The following is a 17925-nucleotide window of genomic DNA, read 5'->3' as shown; positions in this document are numbered from 1 at the left end:
ACACACACACAATTTTAATATAGAGGAAGGGGGAAGTGAACATGAAACAAATAAACAGGCTTGGTATGTCATTTCTCATTAAAGAGTAAGGTGCTCTTTGAGATTCTTAAAAAAAAAAGTATCATAAAGGCGTGTTCTAGTTGCAGGGACAAGGAAGAGAGAAGATTTAGTTCTTTCTCACTGGCTTGCTTACATACTACTAAAGAGACACTGGGGTGGTGGGGGCCACCTGGGTGGCTCAGTTGGTTAAGCTTCCGACTTTGGCTCAGGTCATGATCTCCGGGTTCGTGAGTTTGAGTGCCTCATTGGACTCTTTTTTTTTTTGCTTTTATTTGCTTGCTGTTTCTGTTTCTAACTCTTGTGATGGGTAATAATAAAGTGCCACGCCTCAGAGCGGCCTCCGGTACTTCTTGATGGCAGTAACAATATATTTGACGTCTTGGCTATTCAAATTTTTTATGGCTTCGCCATAAAAAAATATTAAGTGAAACAGAGCACCAAAAGAACTTCCAGATAAAAGAAGAAGTTCCAGAAGGCAACCTATAACAGAAGAGTGATTCTCAGACACAGAAGAATCGTGATAACTTTGGAATGAGTCAGCCTGGCTTCATAACCCAGGTCTGTCACTTCCTAGGTCTGTGATCTTGAGCAAGGGATTCAACCTCCTGAGTCTGGGATTCTCCATCCAGGATACACAGATAATGAAACCTAGGGGGAGACATATGTAAACGGCGCTGCACTTAGTAACTAACAGCTCTATTCAGATCTATTGTGTATTCGCTGCTGCTTCTCTGACCCCCTGCCCAATTATCACTGCTGTGGCAGAGTCTTTGGGCCCCAGTGGGTACTTTTATGGGACAATCTTAAGAACGGCTCTCACAGAGAAACCACTGAGTGGTTCCCTTAATCACAAAAGGAGTGAGTCTGAGGGGAGATTAACTGTTCCTTCCTCTGCTTGCTTACTACATCTGTGACTCTCTTACAACAACTAAGTCATTCCTATATTCATTTAATTAATTTCTGCGACTCCCGCATGTGTCAGGCACTGCACTGGGTGGTCCCTTCCCTCACTGAGTCTCTAGCCTAGGGAAGGAAGGAAATACGGAAATAAGGGGGGTACTCTGCGGTGAGGTTTTCACATGCACTCTGAGAGAATGATGAAACGTCCAAAATCACACATTCTCTCTTCTGTTTTGAAAAGAAATATGTACAATCACATACACAGCACTGTGTAGGGCAAAGGGGTGATTAGACTCAAGGTTATCATCAGGTTTAGTTCTGTAGCTGTTTCTTTTTAAAAAAATTTTTTTTTCAACGTTTATTTATTTTTGAGACAGAGAGAGACAGCATGAACGGGGGAGGGGCAGAGAGAGAGGGAGACACAGAATTGGAAGCAGGCTCCAGGCTCTGAGCCATCAGCCCAGAGCCGGACGTGGGGCTCTAACTCACTGACTGCGAGATCGTGACCTGAGCCGAAGTCAGAACTTAACCGACTGAGCCACCCAGGCGCCCCTGTAGTTGTTTCTTAAATGTAGTAACTATGAAATACAATGGGGGTGTGAACCAACACCTACCTCCCTGAGAACAGACAATGTTCTGTTTTGTCTTGTTTTGTTTTGTTTTGTTTTTTGGTTTTTTTTGTGGTTTTTTTTTGAGAGAAAGACAGAGATTGAACGGGAGCAGGGGAGAGAGGTGGGGTGGGGGAGAGAGAGACAGAGACAGTCCCAAGCAGGCTCCACGTCTGACACAGGGCTCTATCCCACACCCTTGGGATCATGACCTGAGCAGAAATCAAGAGTCAGATGCTGAACTGACTGAGCCACCGAGGTGCCCCCAGATAATGTTCCTGAATGCCTAAATCAATATCCACTGAGTACTTTGACTCATTCAAATCAATAAATGATAGGCTCTCGCTATGCCAGACATAAGTTCATGGTACTCATAAAAATATTAAATAGTGAAAACAAAAGAAAATGTTTTTCAATGCTGTGGAAGTAAGCCCTTTCCTGTGCAATTAAAATGGAGAGCTACTCACCCTACCCTGGTCTTTGATACTCTAATGATGAATGTTATTTTTTCTTTAAAGTAGGATTTTTAACAGTCGCTTCATTATTATTCTAGAAAAGTAGAATATTAGCATTTTGAAGCTAAAAGGGACCTTAAGGAACTGGCCTAAGTTCCTTTTTCTTTTAATGTTTATTATTTTTTTTTATTTTGGGGAGAGAGCGAGAGTGAGAGTGAGTGAGCACAAGTGGGGGAGGGACAGAGAAAGGGAGACACAGAATCTGAAGCAGGCTCCAGGCTCTGAGCTGTCACCACAGAGCCCAATGAACCATGAGATCATGACCTGGGCCAAAGTCAACCGACTGACCTACCCAGATGCCCACCAAATTCCTTTTTTTAAAGACGAAATGGGGGGCGCCTGGGTGGCGCAGTCGGTTAAGCGTCCGACTTCAGCCAGGTCACGATCTCGCGGTCCGTCAGTTCGAGCCCGCGTCAGGCTCTGGGCTGATGGCTCGGAGCCTGGAGCCTGTTTCCGATTCTGTGTCTCCCTCTCTCTCTGCCCCTCCCCCGTTCATGCTCTGTCTCTCTCTGTCCCAAAAATAAATAAACGTTGAAAAATTTAAAGACGAAATGGAAGGGCGGAGGCGTTAAGGTGAATTGTGCATATTTACAGCACTGCACTTAACTAAAAAGCCTATTTGAATTATTTCCTGATTTAGATAGGCCTCCCCTGTAATTACTCTGAATTAATAGGCCTTTCTCTGTGAATGTCCCCTTTCAAATGAATGAACATTGCTAGAAATAAAGCAAACGACCTACCACACCAGTGTTTGGAAGCAAAGTTCCTGTTCAGGTCTGTTCCGATGCAACGATTATTTTCATGAAAAGACCGGTTCTTTCTCCACATTCGATTCTAAACAAACAAAATACTGATAACCAGGATGGCCAGGTTTGCAGTTCAAGCAAAGACACAACTTCTAAAGCCTAAGTGACCAGAGTTGTGTGTCTGTCCTGCAAACCCATCACTCTGCTCTGCCACTGTCTTCACAGCGTTCCTTTCGCACACACCTCTCTCTATCCAGGTCTCCACCATGTTCTCTCAAAGCTATTTCAGTGTGAACCAGATGAAATGGGGATATTTAATCAGTTTTGACCCATACCAACAGAAATTTCATTTGGCTTTGCAAGGCTGGTTATTGGTTCTCTTTAAATCTTGTTTGCTTCCATTTTAATTTCTTCTGAGAAAAGGAAAATAACTTTGTGTTTCAATGAGAATGAAATGATGACTCATGAGTCTCAATGCTCTATTTTTTTCATATTTATACTTAATTTTTATATTTATATTTCTTTTTAAAATAAAGTTTATTTATGTTGAGAGAGAGACTCTGTGTGTGTGTGTGTGTGTGTGTGTGTGTGTGTGTGTGTGTGAGAGAGAGAGAGAGAGAGAGAGAGAGCAGGGGCAGAGAGAGAGGGAGACAGAGAATCCCAAGCAGGCTCTGCACTGTCAGTGAGGAGCCCGATGTGGGGCTCAATCGCACAAACCGTAAGATCATGACCTGAGCCCACATCAAGAGTAGGATGCCCAACTGACTGAGCTACCCAGGCACCCCTCAATGCTCTCTTTAGATTGAATTAAACTCTCTATTTAAAAGTGTCAGGAGGTGGAGATGTGAAGACACTTCTAGCCCGATGGTTCCTTTGATTGTACTGATTCGATCCTGGTGTGTGAACACAAAGCGAATTGCCCCATTGGGTTCTTGGGGACAAACTGAGAAATTTGATCATGTACACAGTTGCACAGACTAGTTGAGATGATGTGGCAAATTTACCCCGCTGCCATTAACCCTCTGCCCAGTTTCCCGGTCTGCTTCCAGCGGGGGGCTTACGGTTTAGTAGCAAGAATTACCCTGGAGAAATTAGGTTCTCACACTGCAGGGACTAACTGACAGTTTTAAGACACAAAGACAGTGGGAGGGTAGGAATAGCTAAGGATGGCCTAATTCTACTGTGATTCAAGTAAAGGAACAAGTCTATCATAACATCAATCTATGACTGTGATCGTTTATTGGACACAAATTTGTTAGGTACTGTTCTAGGGATTTCTCATTTACTTAGCTCAGGATTTGCCCAGTCCTCCCTACAAGCTTTTATTCAGTGTTCCTTTCACTTGCGATAACTTTTGCAATCAATCTCCTTCACCATTTCCAGCCATTTCTTCGGCAAAAATTACCTCTTCCTCTTCCACGAAACAATTTTTGTCCAACCCTGTATGTTTCCAATCACTCTGATTATTCTCATTCCCCTTAGTGTTTACATGTGCGGCTCAGGAGGCTTTTCTGAGCTTATATATGCTCAAATATGCTTTGATGTGCTCCTCATTAAATTAGAAAGGACTGAACTTCCATTGCTTGAGTAATTTTCCTGAATCATGATGTTGATGGGCTAGAAATACCATTGATAATGGTTTCCAGTATAGATGAGATTGACTAAGAAACTCACGCATATTAGATGTTCATGATTGAATTAAAGGGTCCTAAGGTTTAAATTCACGGATCAGTTAGAATGTGATTCTGTCAGAATGTAAGTGCAGTTAAAATGCTTCTCTCAATCTTGCAATTTATGATTTTACGAATCAAAATGCTATTCAAATGATTCCCAGTAAGAATGGATGGATCTAGGCGTTATGCATTGTTGTAGCTAATGTCACAAAAGGAGATACAACCGACATTATGCAGAACACAGAATCACTATGAAACAGTCCTGCCAAAAAAGTCAAATCTGAATCTGGTTTATCCCCTACTATCCAAATTTCAAATGTTAGAAAATGCAGAGGACAGAGGAGTGTTAAATTGCAACATGACCATGCAATTAGCAAATCCAGACAATGTGAAACCTTGTCTTCAATGAATAAATTGCAAAGAAAAATTTGAGAGAGAGAGAGAGAGAGAGAGAGAGAGATGGAGGGAGAATCTATGGATTAAAATAGAATTAAAATATACCTAAACCAATCACAATATATTGGCCTTAACTGGATCCTGAATCAAAGAAAATTTTTCTAAAAAAGTTATGAAACAATTGCAAATTTAATTTTTTTTTCAACGTTTATTTATTTTGGGGACAGAGAGAGACAGAGCATGAACGGGGGAGGGGCAGAGAGAGAGGGAGACACAGAATCAGAAGCAGGCTCCAGGCTCCGAGCCATCAGCCCAGAGCCCGACGCGGGGCTCGAACTCACGGACCGCGAGATCGTGACCTGGCTGAAGTCGGACGCTTAACCGACTGCGCCACCCAGGCGCCCCAACAATTGCAAATTTAAATTTGATTGGACATTTTCTGATATTCAGTATTGTTAATTTTTAGGTACAATTGTACTGTGCTTGTTTTAAGACCTATTTTAGAGATGCATCCTGAAATATTTTTGCTGAAATGATATGGTATCTGAGATTTGTTTCAAAATAATATGAATAAGGTAGAATTGGGTTGGGGATATAGACAAGAAAATATTGGCCATGAGCTGATTATTGACGAAGTTGTGTGGTAGGTACAGAGGAACTTACTATACAATTATTCCCACTCATATGTTTGAAGTTGTCCATAATAAGAATTTAAAGATATTTATATCTTAAATAAAACCATTGTGCCAAGATCCAGGATTCTATGAATAATTCGATCGGTGCATCCTTTATCCCCAACTAGGGCGTGTTTTGTTTTCTTTGCCTTTACCTACCTTTTTCCATGTGAAGTCATAACCATCCACATTAACTACCGGCATCACATAGAAATCCATTTGTGTCAGAAGACTGGTGTATAGGGTTTCTTTCCCATAGAATTGAGTTACCTACAAATTAAATCAAGCATGTTTAATAATATCTCTCTTAAGTCCTTCTAAACTTAGTCTGTTTCCTTTATGCATTATATATTTTTTAAAACATCATTTCGTATGTTTGGATTTGCATCTTTAAGTTTCAGGAAGAATATTAATTCCTTGACAAGTCTGAACTCAGGGCACTAGATTGCCCAATGGTGGCGAATGCCTTGGATAGGGGACAAATGGTCCTCTTATTTATTGGAGGCAGAAAATAGCACCGTATATTTTCTAAAATTTTCTTCTTCAAGAAACAAAAAGAATTCTAACTTAGATGTAATTCCATTCCTTTTTCAATAATCCATATATCAATCAGAGTTTAAACTAACTTTGTCTTACGCCCAGATATGACTACATAGTTTCTACTTTGTCCTTATAACGTGGGGAGTCAAAATGTTCATTTTAATTCTTTCAACAAATCTATGAAACACGCATTCAAACCCTCACTTACCCATTCTGTTTGGAGTCCTGCTTATTGGACAAAAAGCTCCAGAGCTAATATGGATCATCTGTCAGAACCTAATACTCCCCCTTTGACGATCACTAATCAACTTCCTATCTCCGTGGATTTACCCATTCTAGGTATTTCATATAAATGGAATCATCGAATGCATGGCCTTTGTGTCTGGCTTCTGTCACTTAGCATAATGCTTGCAAGATTTGTCCATTTTGTAGCATGAGTCAGTATTTCATTCCTCTTCACTGCTGAATGATGTTCCGTTATAAGGATATTCCACATTATTTTATCTACTCAGAGGTCGATGGGCACACTTTTTGACTATTATGAATAAGGATGCATGAACATCTGTAAACAAATGTGTCTGCTTCTCTTGGGTGTGTTCCTACTAGTGGAATTGCTAGGTCACATGCTAATTCAATGCCTAACCTTTCAAGGAACTGCCAAACTGTAAAACAGTGGCTGCACTGTTTTACGATCCCAACAGCAATGAATGAGGGTTCTAATTTTTCCACAGCCTTACCAACACTTGTGATTATCCTTTTTGACCTTTAGCCATCCTGGTGGGTCGGAAGTGATACGTCCTTGTGGTTGTAATTTGCATTTCTCTAATGACTGATGATGTTGAATACCTTCTCATATGCTTACTGGCCATTTGTACATGGCGAGTTATCTTTTCAGATATTTTGCCCAATTTTAAATTGGACTATATGTCATTTTATTGTTTATTTGTAAACATTCTTTATATATTTTGGATCCAAGTCCCTTATCATATATGTGATTTGCAAAAATTCGCCTCAGTTATATGGGTTGTCTTTTCACTTTCTTGATGACGTTCTTTGAAAAGCACAAAGATTTTTGATTTTGCTACAGCCCTGTTTCTCTCTTTTGTCCTTTGTTGTTTATGCTTTTGGCGTCATATCTAATGAACAATCGCCTAAAGGCACAAAGATTGACTACTTCTATGTTTTCTTCTAAGAATTTTGTAATTTCGCCTTTTAAATTTAGGTCTCTGACCCACTTTGAGTGAATATTTGCACTTGGTATGAGGTAGGGGTCCAAGTTCATTCTTTTGCGTGTGGATAGCTACTCGTTCCAGCAAAGGATGCCTTTTTTGACCTTTCACAAAGGCGCCATCTGGACTAGAGGTAGGCTTGCTTGGGTGCATTTCAAGAAGATGAGGGTGCAGAATAAAATGGGAATTGGTGATCTGAAGAGTAGCAACAGGACGACACCAGGACCTCGGGGGAGAGGTGTAGAAAAGGGAAAGATGGAGGGAAACTGGGCATTAAGGGGACTTCTCAATGCCTACCCATAAAAGGAGAAGTGAACCCTAACGGGAGGGTGACCTGAATGGATCGGCTAGGTAAGGTTAGAGCACCCTCAGGACTTTGGATATTTTCCCGATTGGCTAAAGGGTGAGACTGGGTTGTACCTGGTATTGGGCAAACCTGTGTTCTTTTCTAGGCGTTGTGTGAATTAAGGGCAGAGTTCCATAGATACAGAGAAATCTAAGAAATAGTCTCACTTAACCTTGTAAATGATGTTATACTCATTAAGATATTTTCAGATTTGACATCTACCCAGTTATTTATATGTCAAAAGCATACAATCTAGGCATATAATCATGTCATTGAAGTAATTTAACCTCTAGATTTCTATAAGCCCTGTAACATGACTTAACAGATCAACTGTGTTTAAAGACATGGTATTTTAAAATAACACTTCAACCAAGTGTAACATATTTATTAATCTAATAATTTATTATCAATTTGTGATTTGTGTATCCTGGGGCTCTCCAGTGAGTTTTCATGGTATTTTATAAAGATATGTACAGTCATGGTTTTGTATCTAGCGAATGAATCACTCTTAATGAGGTAGGTGGCTGAAGACAAAACACACACAAAAGACAACAAATAAATATTTGTCAAAGGAATGATTTACCAACAAGACAAGTAACAGAGTTGAACTCGCTGTCCTAGTGTAAAAACAAGACAAGAAGAAAGAGGGTACCAGGGGACAGCACAAGAATGAGAGATTAGGGGTGGGAAATAAAGGCCTGACTGATTCCTATTAGCTTGACCTCTGGCAGATAATTACTCACTTCTCTTTTCCTGGGGCACACCAAAGCTTTGTCCTTATTATGGTCCCCAACAACAACAACACCTGCCAAAAAATTCACCAATAGCCACTTGACAGAATAAATTAGTCCAAAAAGGCATATAAGATACTATGAATGGAAGATTTTCTTAATTTTTTTTTTATTTGAGAGAGAGAGAGCAAGAGCGGGGGGAGAGGGGCAGAGGGAGAGAGAGAGAATCCCAAGCAGGCTGCACGCTCAACAATGGAGCCTGATGTGGGTCTCATTCCCATGACCCTGGGATCACAACCCAAGTGGAAATCAAGAGTTGGACACTTGACCGACTGAGCCACCGGGAGCCCCTATGAACGGAAGATTTAAAAATAAACTGTTACTCCTGCTACCAGTAGAAATACAGCAAAGAGCTTAAGTCCCAGTTTTTCTGCAATGGCAACAAAGTATTTAGCACAATGGTAGGTACTCTCTGAACCCGAGAGCTGTATTTCAGCCTAAAGCTGAAGCATCAATTTAAATTTGAAATGTTACAAGAGATGTTGAGTGCTGATCCTGTGGACCAAACAAGATAATGAGTTATACTGTAACAACAACAAACACTGACTTTACAGATTATCTTTGTCCTTAACAAGCTGATAAAACTGTTAGGTTGGAAAGGAAACAGCAAGAATTCAATGCTGTAAGTACGATAATAATTTCAGGATGTACAAGGTGGCTCAGAAGAAGGAGAGTTAATTTTTCAGGTGTTTGGTGTTAGAATTCCTGAAGAGCAGACTGAGGGGACAAGACATTCAGGATACGGGTGAATGGGTGGTGAGCAGGTGCGAGGAATGACAGAAACAGAAGGATTGGAAATTAAGAAGTCAGATTGTTGGGGCGCCTGGGTGGCGCAGTCGGTTAGGCGTCCGATTTCAGCCAGATCACGATCTCGCAGTCCGTGAGTTCGAGCCCCGCGTCGGGCTCTGGGCTGATGGTTCAGAGCCTGGAGCCTGTTTCAGATTCTGTGTCTCCCTCTCTCTCTGCCCCTCCCCCGTTCATGCTCTGTCTCTCTCTGTCCCGAAAATAAATAAAAAACATTGAAAAAAAAAATTAAAAAAAAAAAGAAGTCAGATTGTTAAGTGGCTCCTCCTATCCTTCCTGGCCACTGTCCTCAGCCATATTTTGGATCTAAAGGTCAGGGAGAGAATTAGTTTTGAGATCCGAGGAAAGCCATGGGAGAAGTTTACTGAAACAGAGTTGAGATTAGGTTTAGTGATGTCGAGTTCAAGTTTCCGAGATTATTCCCTAGCTAGATCTCGCACATGGACTTTAAATTCACTCAGAACGACAGCAAGAATTGGAGAGGAATAAAGAATCGCGAGCCAGGTTCCAGGGAGTTATCTGGAGGCCATCAGAGGACAGTAAAAAGAAAACTCAAGAGTGGTTCAATCAGATCAGATCGCGAATTTGGGGGAAAAGGCAGTAACTGCAGATGATTTCCCCGCTGTCGGAAAGCAGAGGGCGACTCTGAAATCTTTCCAGAAGCCACAATGGGATAAAGTAAAGAGTATCCCCTACTTTCCCAACACTTTTACATCGGCACCTGTTTTCGCTGACTGCAAGAAGGAGAGGTTTTGCTTTTACGAAAAAAGCCATCACCGTCCTAACGCAGGTCTTTCGTAAAAGTGAATGGCATCATGCGAACTTTAGGAAAGCAGGGGACACCTGTAGCAGGACAGGAGAATGTCGATCCACTCCTCTGGTCCCTTGGCACGTGGAGATACGAAAGAAAGAGCAGGCTGTCTCCTTGATGCAGCTTCTATGCAGCAGTGCCCTTCCCAAGTCACGTGTCAGCTAAGGTAAGGGGCAGCAGAAGGAAATCTGCGGAGGCCATAAGGTTGCAGGGTGCCCACTTTGTGTGCAGCTACGTGAGCATTCTCCTGGGCAGAGGTTCACAGGGAGGCTAGCACTGAGAAAAGCCAGCTGGCAGACAAAATGCTAAGCAAGGCGCGATGCCCCATACGTGTTCCTTGGGCTCCTATGATGGGCCAGGCCGGTGCTTGTCATGCCCAAGCTAGCCTTGGCCCTGCCTTTGCAGAAGTGGAAGGGATCTAAAATTGGTCTCTAGAGGATGAATGAGAGGCACAGAAAGAAATGACTGGCCTCAGGCTCCCCAAAGTGTAGAGTAATGGGTTTCTCCTAAGCTGAGACTGCACCACACTGAGTTAAAGAGTAAGAGAGTACTATATATATATATATATGTGTGTGTGTGTGTGTGTGTGTGTGTGTGTGTGTGTGTGTGTGTGTGTGTGTTTGTGTACTGGTCTCTGCCCCACACCCACTCTGGTTCCTGGCACAGACCTTGTAATGCCCTGAATGATAAGAGCAATGAAGGCATCTTTTGTTCTAGTATTTGGTCCTTGACCTCAGTTCCTGACACAGAGCTCTGAAATCCCTTGAAATTTCCTGGGTGATAGCAGCGTCTTTTGTTCTCACGAGGTGATTCTTGGAGGGCTCCCGGCAAGGAGCCTCATCAACAGAAAGACCAAGCCAGGATTAGGAACTTGGAGGTTCCAGCCCCAACCATATCCTCCAGGAAGGGGAGTGGGATTAGAAATTGAGTTAATGATCTCTCATGCCTACAAGGTGAAGCCTCTATAAAAACCCCAAAGATAAGGGGTCCCGGGAGCTTCGGGGCTGGTGAACACGTGGAAAGTGCTAGGAGAGGGGTTCATCTGGAGAGGGCCGGGAAGCTCCATGCCCCTTCCCACAGACCTTATCCTATGCATCTCTTCTACCTAGGTGTTCATCCGTATCTTTTATGACATCCTTTTATGATACACTGGCAAACAAGAAGTAACCTGTTCCTCTGAGTTCCCTCAGCTACTCTAGCCAAATGAAGCAAACCCAAGGAGGAGGTGGTGGGGACCTTTGACTTAGAGCTGATCAGTCAGAAGCGCGGATAACAGCCTGGAGTTTCAATTGGCATCTGAAGGGTGACGGGGGAGGGAGGGGAGGGCGTGGCTGAGCCCTTGCCCTGTGGGATCTGACTCGGTCTCCAGGCAGACAGTGTCAGAAGTGAGTTACATTGTCGGACACCCAGCTGGTGTCACAGGATTGCTTGGGATGGAGAAAGTCCCCATGCATCTGGGGTCAGAAGTGTTGTGCGTGTGGTAGTCGTACGAGAAGAAAGGAGAAACGCAGGAACGGTGTAGGTTTTCTTTATAGAGACTTAAAAGCTAAGACTTCCCTTTGTCTTTGAGTTCTTTACTTTTTTTTTTTTTAATTTTTTTTTTTAACGTTTTTATTTATTTTTGGGACAGAGAGAGACAGAGCATGAACGGGGGAGGGGCAGAGAGAGAGGGAGACACAGAATCCGAAGCAGACTCCAGGCTCTGAGCCATCAGCCCAGAGCCCGACGCGGGGCTCGAACTCACGGACCGCGAGACCGCGACCTGGCTGAAGTCGGACGCTTAACCGACTGCGCCACCCAGGCGCCCCGAGTTCTTTACTTTTTAAGTATGAAATCTGCCCCCACAAAAATCTGAAAGCTAAGGATTTCATTTTTCCTTCTACAGTTGTTCGAATCATTATGAAGGGCAGATGATCTAGATTAGTTTTAGCCAGGCAAGGATGCAGCTTCTTAAATGTCCATTAACAAGAGTTTATTGAACTGTGTTGCCTTGGGCTACAAAAATCAGCCTCATGTTTGTCGGGACAAAAAACTTGACTGTAAGGTTTTGGAGCCGTATCTTATTTCCCATGGTATCTCCAGAGTCTGGAACCTCATAGGCAGTTTATAAATATTTGCAGAATAAATACTTTAATCTTACAAAGATTCAGCAATTGGGGGTGGGTGGAGGAGAGCATGTGTAATAGGAGACAAGAGATGTCAATCGGGGAGGGATGACAAGTAGGGACAACTTCACCAATATGAATTAGCCTTTCTTTCTGGTCCTTTCCAGGTTCAGTGATGGAAGGGAAAGAAGGGTGCTTTCCTGCCTGCTTTGCACGTTTCTTCCTCCACTAACTGCTGCTTCATTCATTACCTAAAAGGAATAAACCACCCAAGTTGAGGAAGGATCACTAAATGACTGAGCTGTGTTAACGACCTAGTCCATTGAGAACTATCTTCCTTTGGTCAGGGCGGTACCAGTGGTGGCTGGGAACTTTCCAGAAGGCTCAGGGAGGCTGCAGCTCCCATCAGAGGGTAAGAGCAGATGGTGAGGCAAAGGAAGAGAGGTAGAGGTGTTGTATCTGACAAGACCCAGTGGAGGCAGAAATATTTTCACTTTTGATGTACGTCATGGGTTAAGACAGATCAATGGAAGTGACTATCTTTTGATTTTTTTTAAACAAATCTATTATGTGTGGCTGTATCCCTGTGAATACAGAGACAATCACCATTAGCAGAAGGACACATATTTTAGGTTAGTTTTCCAGTGGTAACAGCTCTTTGTATAAATCAATCTAGAGAACATTTATGCCCATTTTATGGGAGCTGAAGCATAATTTTTGCTGTATTCATTTATTATACAGCTTTATAGCCATTATAATTTTTGGTTTTATGCCATACTCTTTGCCTTATATATGGATTTTTTTGCTGCCAAGGCCTCCTTCAGGGACAAAATCTCCCATTATAACATACGAGAAAATAGGATCTGCTCTGTAATGTTGTACTTCATGTTCAATTTCCAAGGGCAGAATACGGCAAAGATGTCTGGATTATTTAAATCAGAAGAGTAAGAAATTAATTGGGACTCAATTTAGGTAATTGCTTTAGTTCTTTCTTCTACTTAGTAAACATACTACGATTGCAAAATATTTCTTAATTATTTTCCAGTGTTTAGCCCTAGCCAGAAATACAGGAAGAAAAAGGTAGACAATCTTTAGGGTGATTTAAATGCTTGAAGTTACAGTTCCCAAACTTAAAAATATGCACAAAGGTCACCTGGGTAGCTTGTGGAATTTGTAGATTACCAAACCTCACCACCAGAGAGTTGAAGGCAAGAATTCTAGGATGTGACCTGGGAAAATGCATTTCATAAACAGCCCAGCGGATTCTGACACAGGTCGTCTTGGGCCACGAATCGAGAAACCCTAGTGTAAGAGAATGTGAATACTTACATAGCCTATGAACCACAAGCAGAAAGCAGGAGCGATCCATTCTCTGGCATGGATTCCACAGTCGATCCATATGGCATTTTTGGCTCTTTGTTCTTTTCTAGAAACCTGCCCGAGGGAAACCAACAACAATAACAAGAAACTTCAGGAAAATAACTTCCATCTATGTAGTGCTCGCGTTTAATTCTTTCAACAAACCTATGAAACACACATTGTTCTCTGCATCCCTTTGAGGATTTTCAAGGGACATTAAAAGCTGGTGTGACTAAAAGATACTAGTTAAGGTCACGTAGCTGGTGAGAGGCAGGACTGAGGCTTTCAGTCAGGACTTCTGATTTCAAGTCCTCTTTGTTCCTCCACGATTACTTGTCATGCCACAGGGTAGAAAGGGTGGAAGGCAGAAGGGTAGAAATAAAGACCAGAACACTAGTATTTCAGGCTGTACCTTGACACTTCCGTGGGGTAAAGGGGTGTGTACAAGGTGGGCAGCTTTCTGTGGGAGACTAGTACAAAGAAAGATGGGGAAAGGGAAGCCAGTGATGGGGTACCTGGGTGGCTCAGTCAGTTAAGCCTCTGACTTTGACTTCAGCTGAGGTCATGATCTCACGGTTCATGAGTTTGCGCCCCGCAATTGGTCTCTGTGAAGACAGCTCAGAGCCTGGAGCCTGCTTCGGATTCCGATTCTGCGTCTCCCCCTCTCTCTGCCCCTCCCCCACTCATGCTATGTCTCTCTCTGTCTCTCAAAAGTAAATACATGTTAAAAAAGTTCTTTTTTAAAGATAAAGGGAAGCCAGTGATGCCAAAGACAAACTTGGACTCCCTGACCACTTTCCCCAGGGTGTATACTTTTTACATATAGACTATTCCCCTATTTCACACAAAAAGAAGCATACATCTAAGTTCACACAAAATTATTACCACCAGGTCGAGGGACAGAGACCTTGCTGTGATTCATGGTGTAGGGACCTAGTGCAAGCTGCCAATTCTGGAATCAGAACTCCCAATTTGCCCTCAGTGATAGACTTTGGTGTCTTCAGAAGTATTCTCAAAAACAGCTCCAAACAAAATGAATCACGGTTCATTTGCTTTTAAAAATTAGTCCCCATGCAATTTTAGGGTATGGAAGGGAGAAGAGTGTCATTAAGATGAAGCAAATATGCGGAGTTGAAATTTCAAAACAAGAAAAGGAGAGAGTTAAATTTTTATTGCCAGGGGGGTCTGGGTGGCTCAGTGAGTTAAGCATCGAACTTCAGCTCAGGTCGTGATCTCATGGTTCATGGGTTCGAGCACCGCATAGGGCTCTGTGCTGACAGCTCAGAGCCTGGAGCCTGCTTTGGATTCTGTGTCTCCCTATCTCTCTGTCCCTTCCCCACTGGCTTGCTGTCTCTCTGTCAAAAATCAATAAACATTAAAAAAATTAAAAAAAAATTTTATTGCCATCTATAGCCCTCAAAGAGGCTTTGTTCTTAACTAACCTGGAGCTAGTGATAATCCAGTAAGAAAGCAAGGGAGAAAGTCCAACGGCATTGACCGCAAAGAGAGAAATAGTACAAAGAGAACTTTCTAGCAAATTTAACGTACTCAATTTAAAGGAAAACCTTGGGTTGTCTGGACTAGTTGCCTGACTCAACTCTCTAACTGTGCCAAGCAAACTCTCTTGGTACCAGGCCCGATGCTGGAAAGATGAAGGAACCCCAAAGACTTCCAGCGTGTGCACACCCTTGGTCAAGTAAGACTGGGACTGAGGCATGTGGGAAGCATTGTCTTCCAACATCTAAATCTAGGACCCAGAAACACAAGTCCTAAAGAGTACACACAACATGTCTGAAAGCAAATGTCATGGGTGTGTATACCACAATTACATGGATCCAATCGGATCGACCAACTCAGCTGCCAGGAGGACCCAACATTTCATATGTCTGCCTTGAGTCTCTACTGTAGGTACTTGCCAAAACAGATGAAAACCCAGAAACCCCAACTCAAAATCTTAACTTGAGATGACAAAGACGCTCACTTATCACAATTAGGTAGGTAATGGTGGGAAACTCTATGTAAATTAAATGTTATTAAATCCAATGTAATTTCCTAATGCTTAATTTTTTTGTCTAGACCTTCTTTTTAATTATTTTTTGAGGAAGGGTTAGGGGGAACAGCTAAAACAAACAACCAAAAAAAGAAATGCAGAATTAGAAATTAACAGGCAGGAATTAGTATGATTTCATGGCTCCCAAAAATTCTTTCTGTGGCCATAGTCGCTGACCTTTACTAAGACCAATTTATTCAACTAAAAATAAATAACCAAATGGACAGCGATTGGAGCAGAAGTTATCACATTAGTCCTACTGCCCAGGCCCCCGACATAGCCCTGGTTCCTATCCTTCCCTTGGTGTGGTTGTTAAGCTGTTTCTTTGGTTCCAAAAACTACATCCGGGTCAATGTTTGTCTAACAACAGATTCCTCTGTATTTGTTTCCTCCTAAGTAAGGCAGTCAGAGGTGCTGGTGGTAGTGGTGGTAAGTAAATAACACACTTGAGAAAAATAATCCAGACGACTCCCTTATTTTATGAAGGTAGCCACTGAAGCTCAGGAAGGGGTGGGGGCCAGAAGGGCAGGGAAGATGGGTGATGGGCACCGAGGAGGGCACTCGTTGGGATGAGCACTGGGTATTGTATGTAAGCGATGAATCACAGGAATCTACTCCCGAAGCCAAGAGCACACTGTATACACTGCACGCTCGCTAACTTGATAATAAATTACATTTAAAAAAAGGAGAAAAAAATAAATGGCTTATCTATGTCACATAAACAGAGAGAGTGGATTCTGAAAATAGGCTTTTCACTCTCCCATCCATCCTGCATTAGTAAAGGAGAAAATGTAAGGGTAATAACTAATCCCCAAATAGCTGGATATTAAAACCGAGGAAGGCCCATAATACAAATATTTCCACAGCTCAAAGAAAAGTATGCAAGTTATAACAAGCACCATTGGAGAAGTAACACATTCTCCAAAGTGGATAGATCAGTGACTGCCCCCACAGCATACCTTTAAAACATAAAGTGGGTACTTCTCGTATGAGGATCCAATGTGGATTTTTTCAACCATATCAGGATAGTTTTCAGTTATAACTTCAATCCAAGAATAGATCTATCAAAGCAGAAACCAGCAGTCAGTCGCAGAACAAGTGCAAAACATTTTCCTGGCCCAAGGAAGGAGACAATTTCATCAAGGCAAGGCGATCCCTTTAAAATCTTTGCATAAGGAAAGAATACAGAACAAAAACAGTTGGGGCAGGGTGTTTCTTCTGCTGTTTCGGAAAATAGATAAAATTAAAGTTTCGAAAGATATCAAGGGTTAGAGAAAGAGTAGAAAAGGACTGAAAAACTTAGCACAAAGTAGGAAAAGTTAATCTTAAAATTTTTTTTTTAATATTTATTTATTTTTGAGAGAGAGACAGAGACAGAGACAGAGACAGAGGGTGAGTGGGGGAGGGGCAGAGAGAGGGAGACACAGAATCTGAAACAGGCTACAGGCTCTGAGCTGTCAGCACATGATGTGATTCGGGGCTGGAACTCACGAACTATGAGATTATGACCTGAGCTGAAGTCAGACACTTAACCAACTGAGCCACCCAGGCGCCCTGAAAAAGTTAATCTTTAAAGTCTATCTCCTGAAAGTTATTTTTAAAGGCTCATTACATTGAATCCCTGCCTCCACGTGTGAAATCTTCTTTCCCATTCATTCATGAGTTCCCATTTATATAGAACCTTTTTCTTATTTTTTTAATATTCATTTTTATTATTATTTTTTTTTACTTTTTATTTATTTTTGAGAGAGTGAGAGAGAGAGAGAGAGAGAGAGAGAGAGAGAGAGAGACAGAGAAACTGAACAAGGCTCCAGGCTGAGTTGTCAGTACAGAGCCTGACACGGGGCTTGAACTCACAAACCGTGAGATCATGACCTGAGCCAAAGTCAGACACCTAACCGAATGAGCCACCCAGGCGCCCCTAAGAAGAGTAACCTAAAGAGGCCCTGGGCACTGTCTTTGTACAGGATAAATCACCGTTGTTCCCCACTAGAGATCTGTGCACTCGCAACAAGATGTATAAAATGATAGGAGGCAGGGGTGAGGACAATCTGCAGGAAAAATATTCTCTCGTTTGATTCAGGACCTTTCTCCTGGCTGCAAGTCTAGTGGTGGTTGTGATTCTGTCCAGATTACAGTGGAAGGAAGAGACAAAAACTCCCGGACCTGACTTGAGGCTAGTGTCTACTTCAAATCAGGGTTTGAATGATGGAACTCGGTCATGTTTGCAGACCAACTTCTCAGGGGCCATACTTGTATTTGTATACCTTCTGCAATGGGAGTGACCAACCCTTGGCTTATTTCTGGGACCTTATCTA

General features: G+C 42.3%; 1 protein-coding gene across 1 annotated transcript in view; it reads right to left on the bottom strand.

Annotated features, from left to right (window-relative positions):
• Nucleotides 1–17925, bottom strand: part of CPB2 (carboxypeptidase B2) — a 50176-nt gene that overhangs the window by 12315 nt on the left and 19936 nt on the right. Inside the window, exons 5-8 of the mRNA XM_043578972.1 lie at nt 16567–16668; nt 13528–13632; nt 5732–5842; nt 2824–2917 (exon numbers count right to left, since the gene is read on the bottom strand). Coding sequence (XP_043434907.1) covers nt 2824–2917; nt 5732–5842; nt 13528–13632; nt 16567–16668 — 412 coding nt within the window. The remainder of the gene's footprint in view (nt 1–2823; nt 2918–5731; nt 5843–13527; nt 13633–16566; nt 16669–17925) is intronic.

This window comes from Prionailurus bengalensis, chromosome A1 (genome assembly GCF_016509475.1).
Source record: "Prionailurus bengalensis isolate Pbe53 chromosome A1, Fcat_Pben_1.1_paternal_pri, whole genome shotgun sequence".
Classification (NCBI taxonomy): domain Eukaryota; kingdom Metazoa; phylum Chordata; class Mammalia; order Carnivora; family Felidae; genus Prionailurus; species Prionailurus bengalensis.
This window is presented reverse-complemented; position numbering and strand designations above follow the sequence as displayed.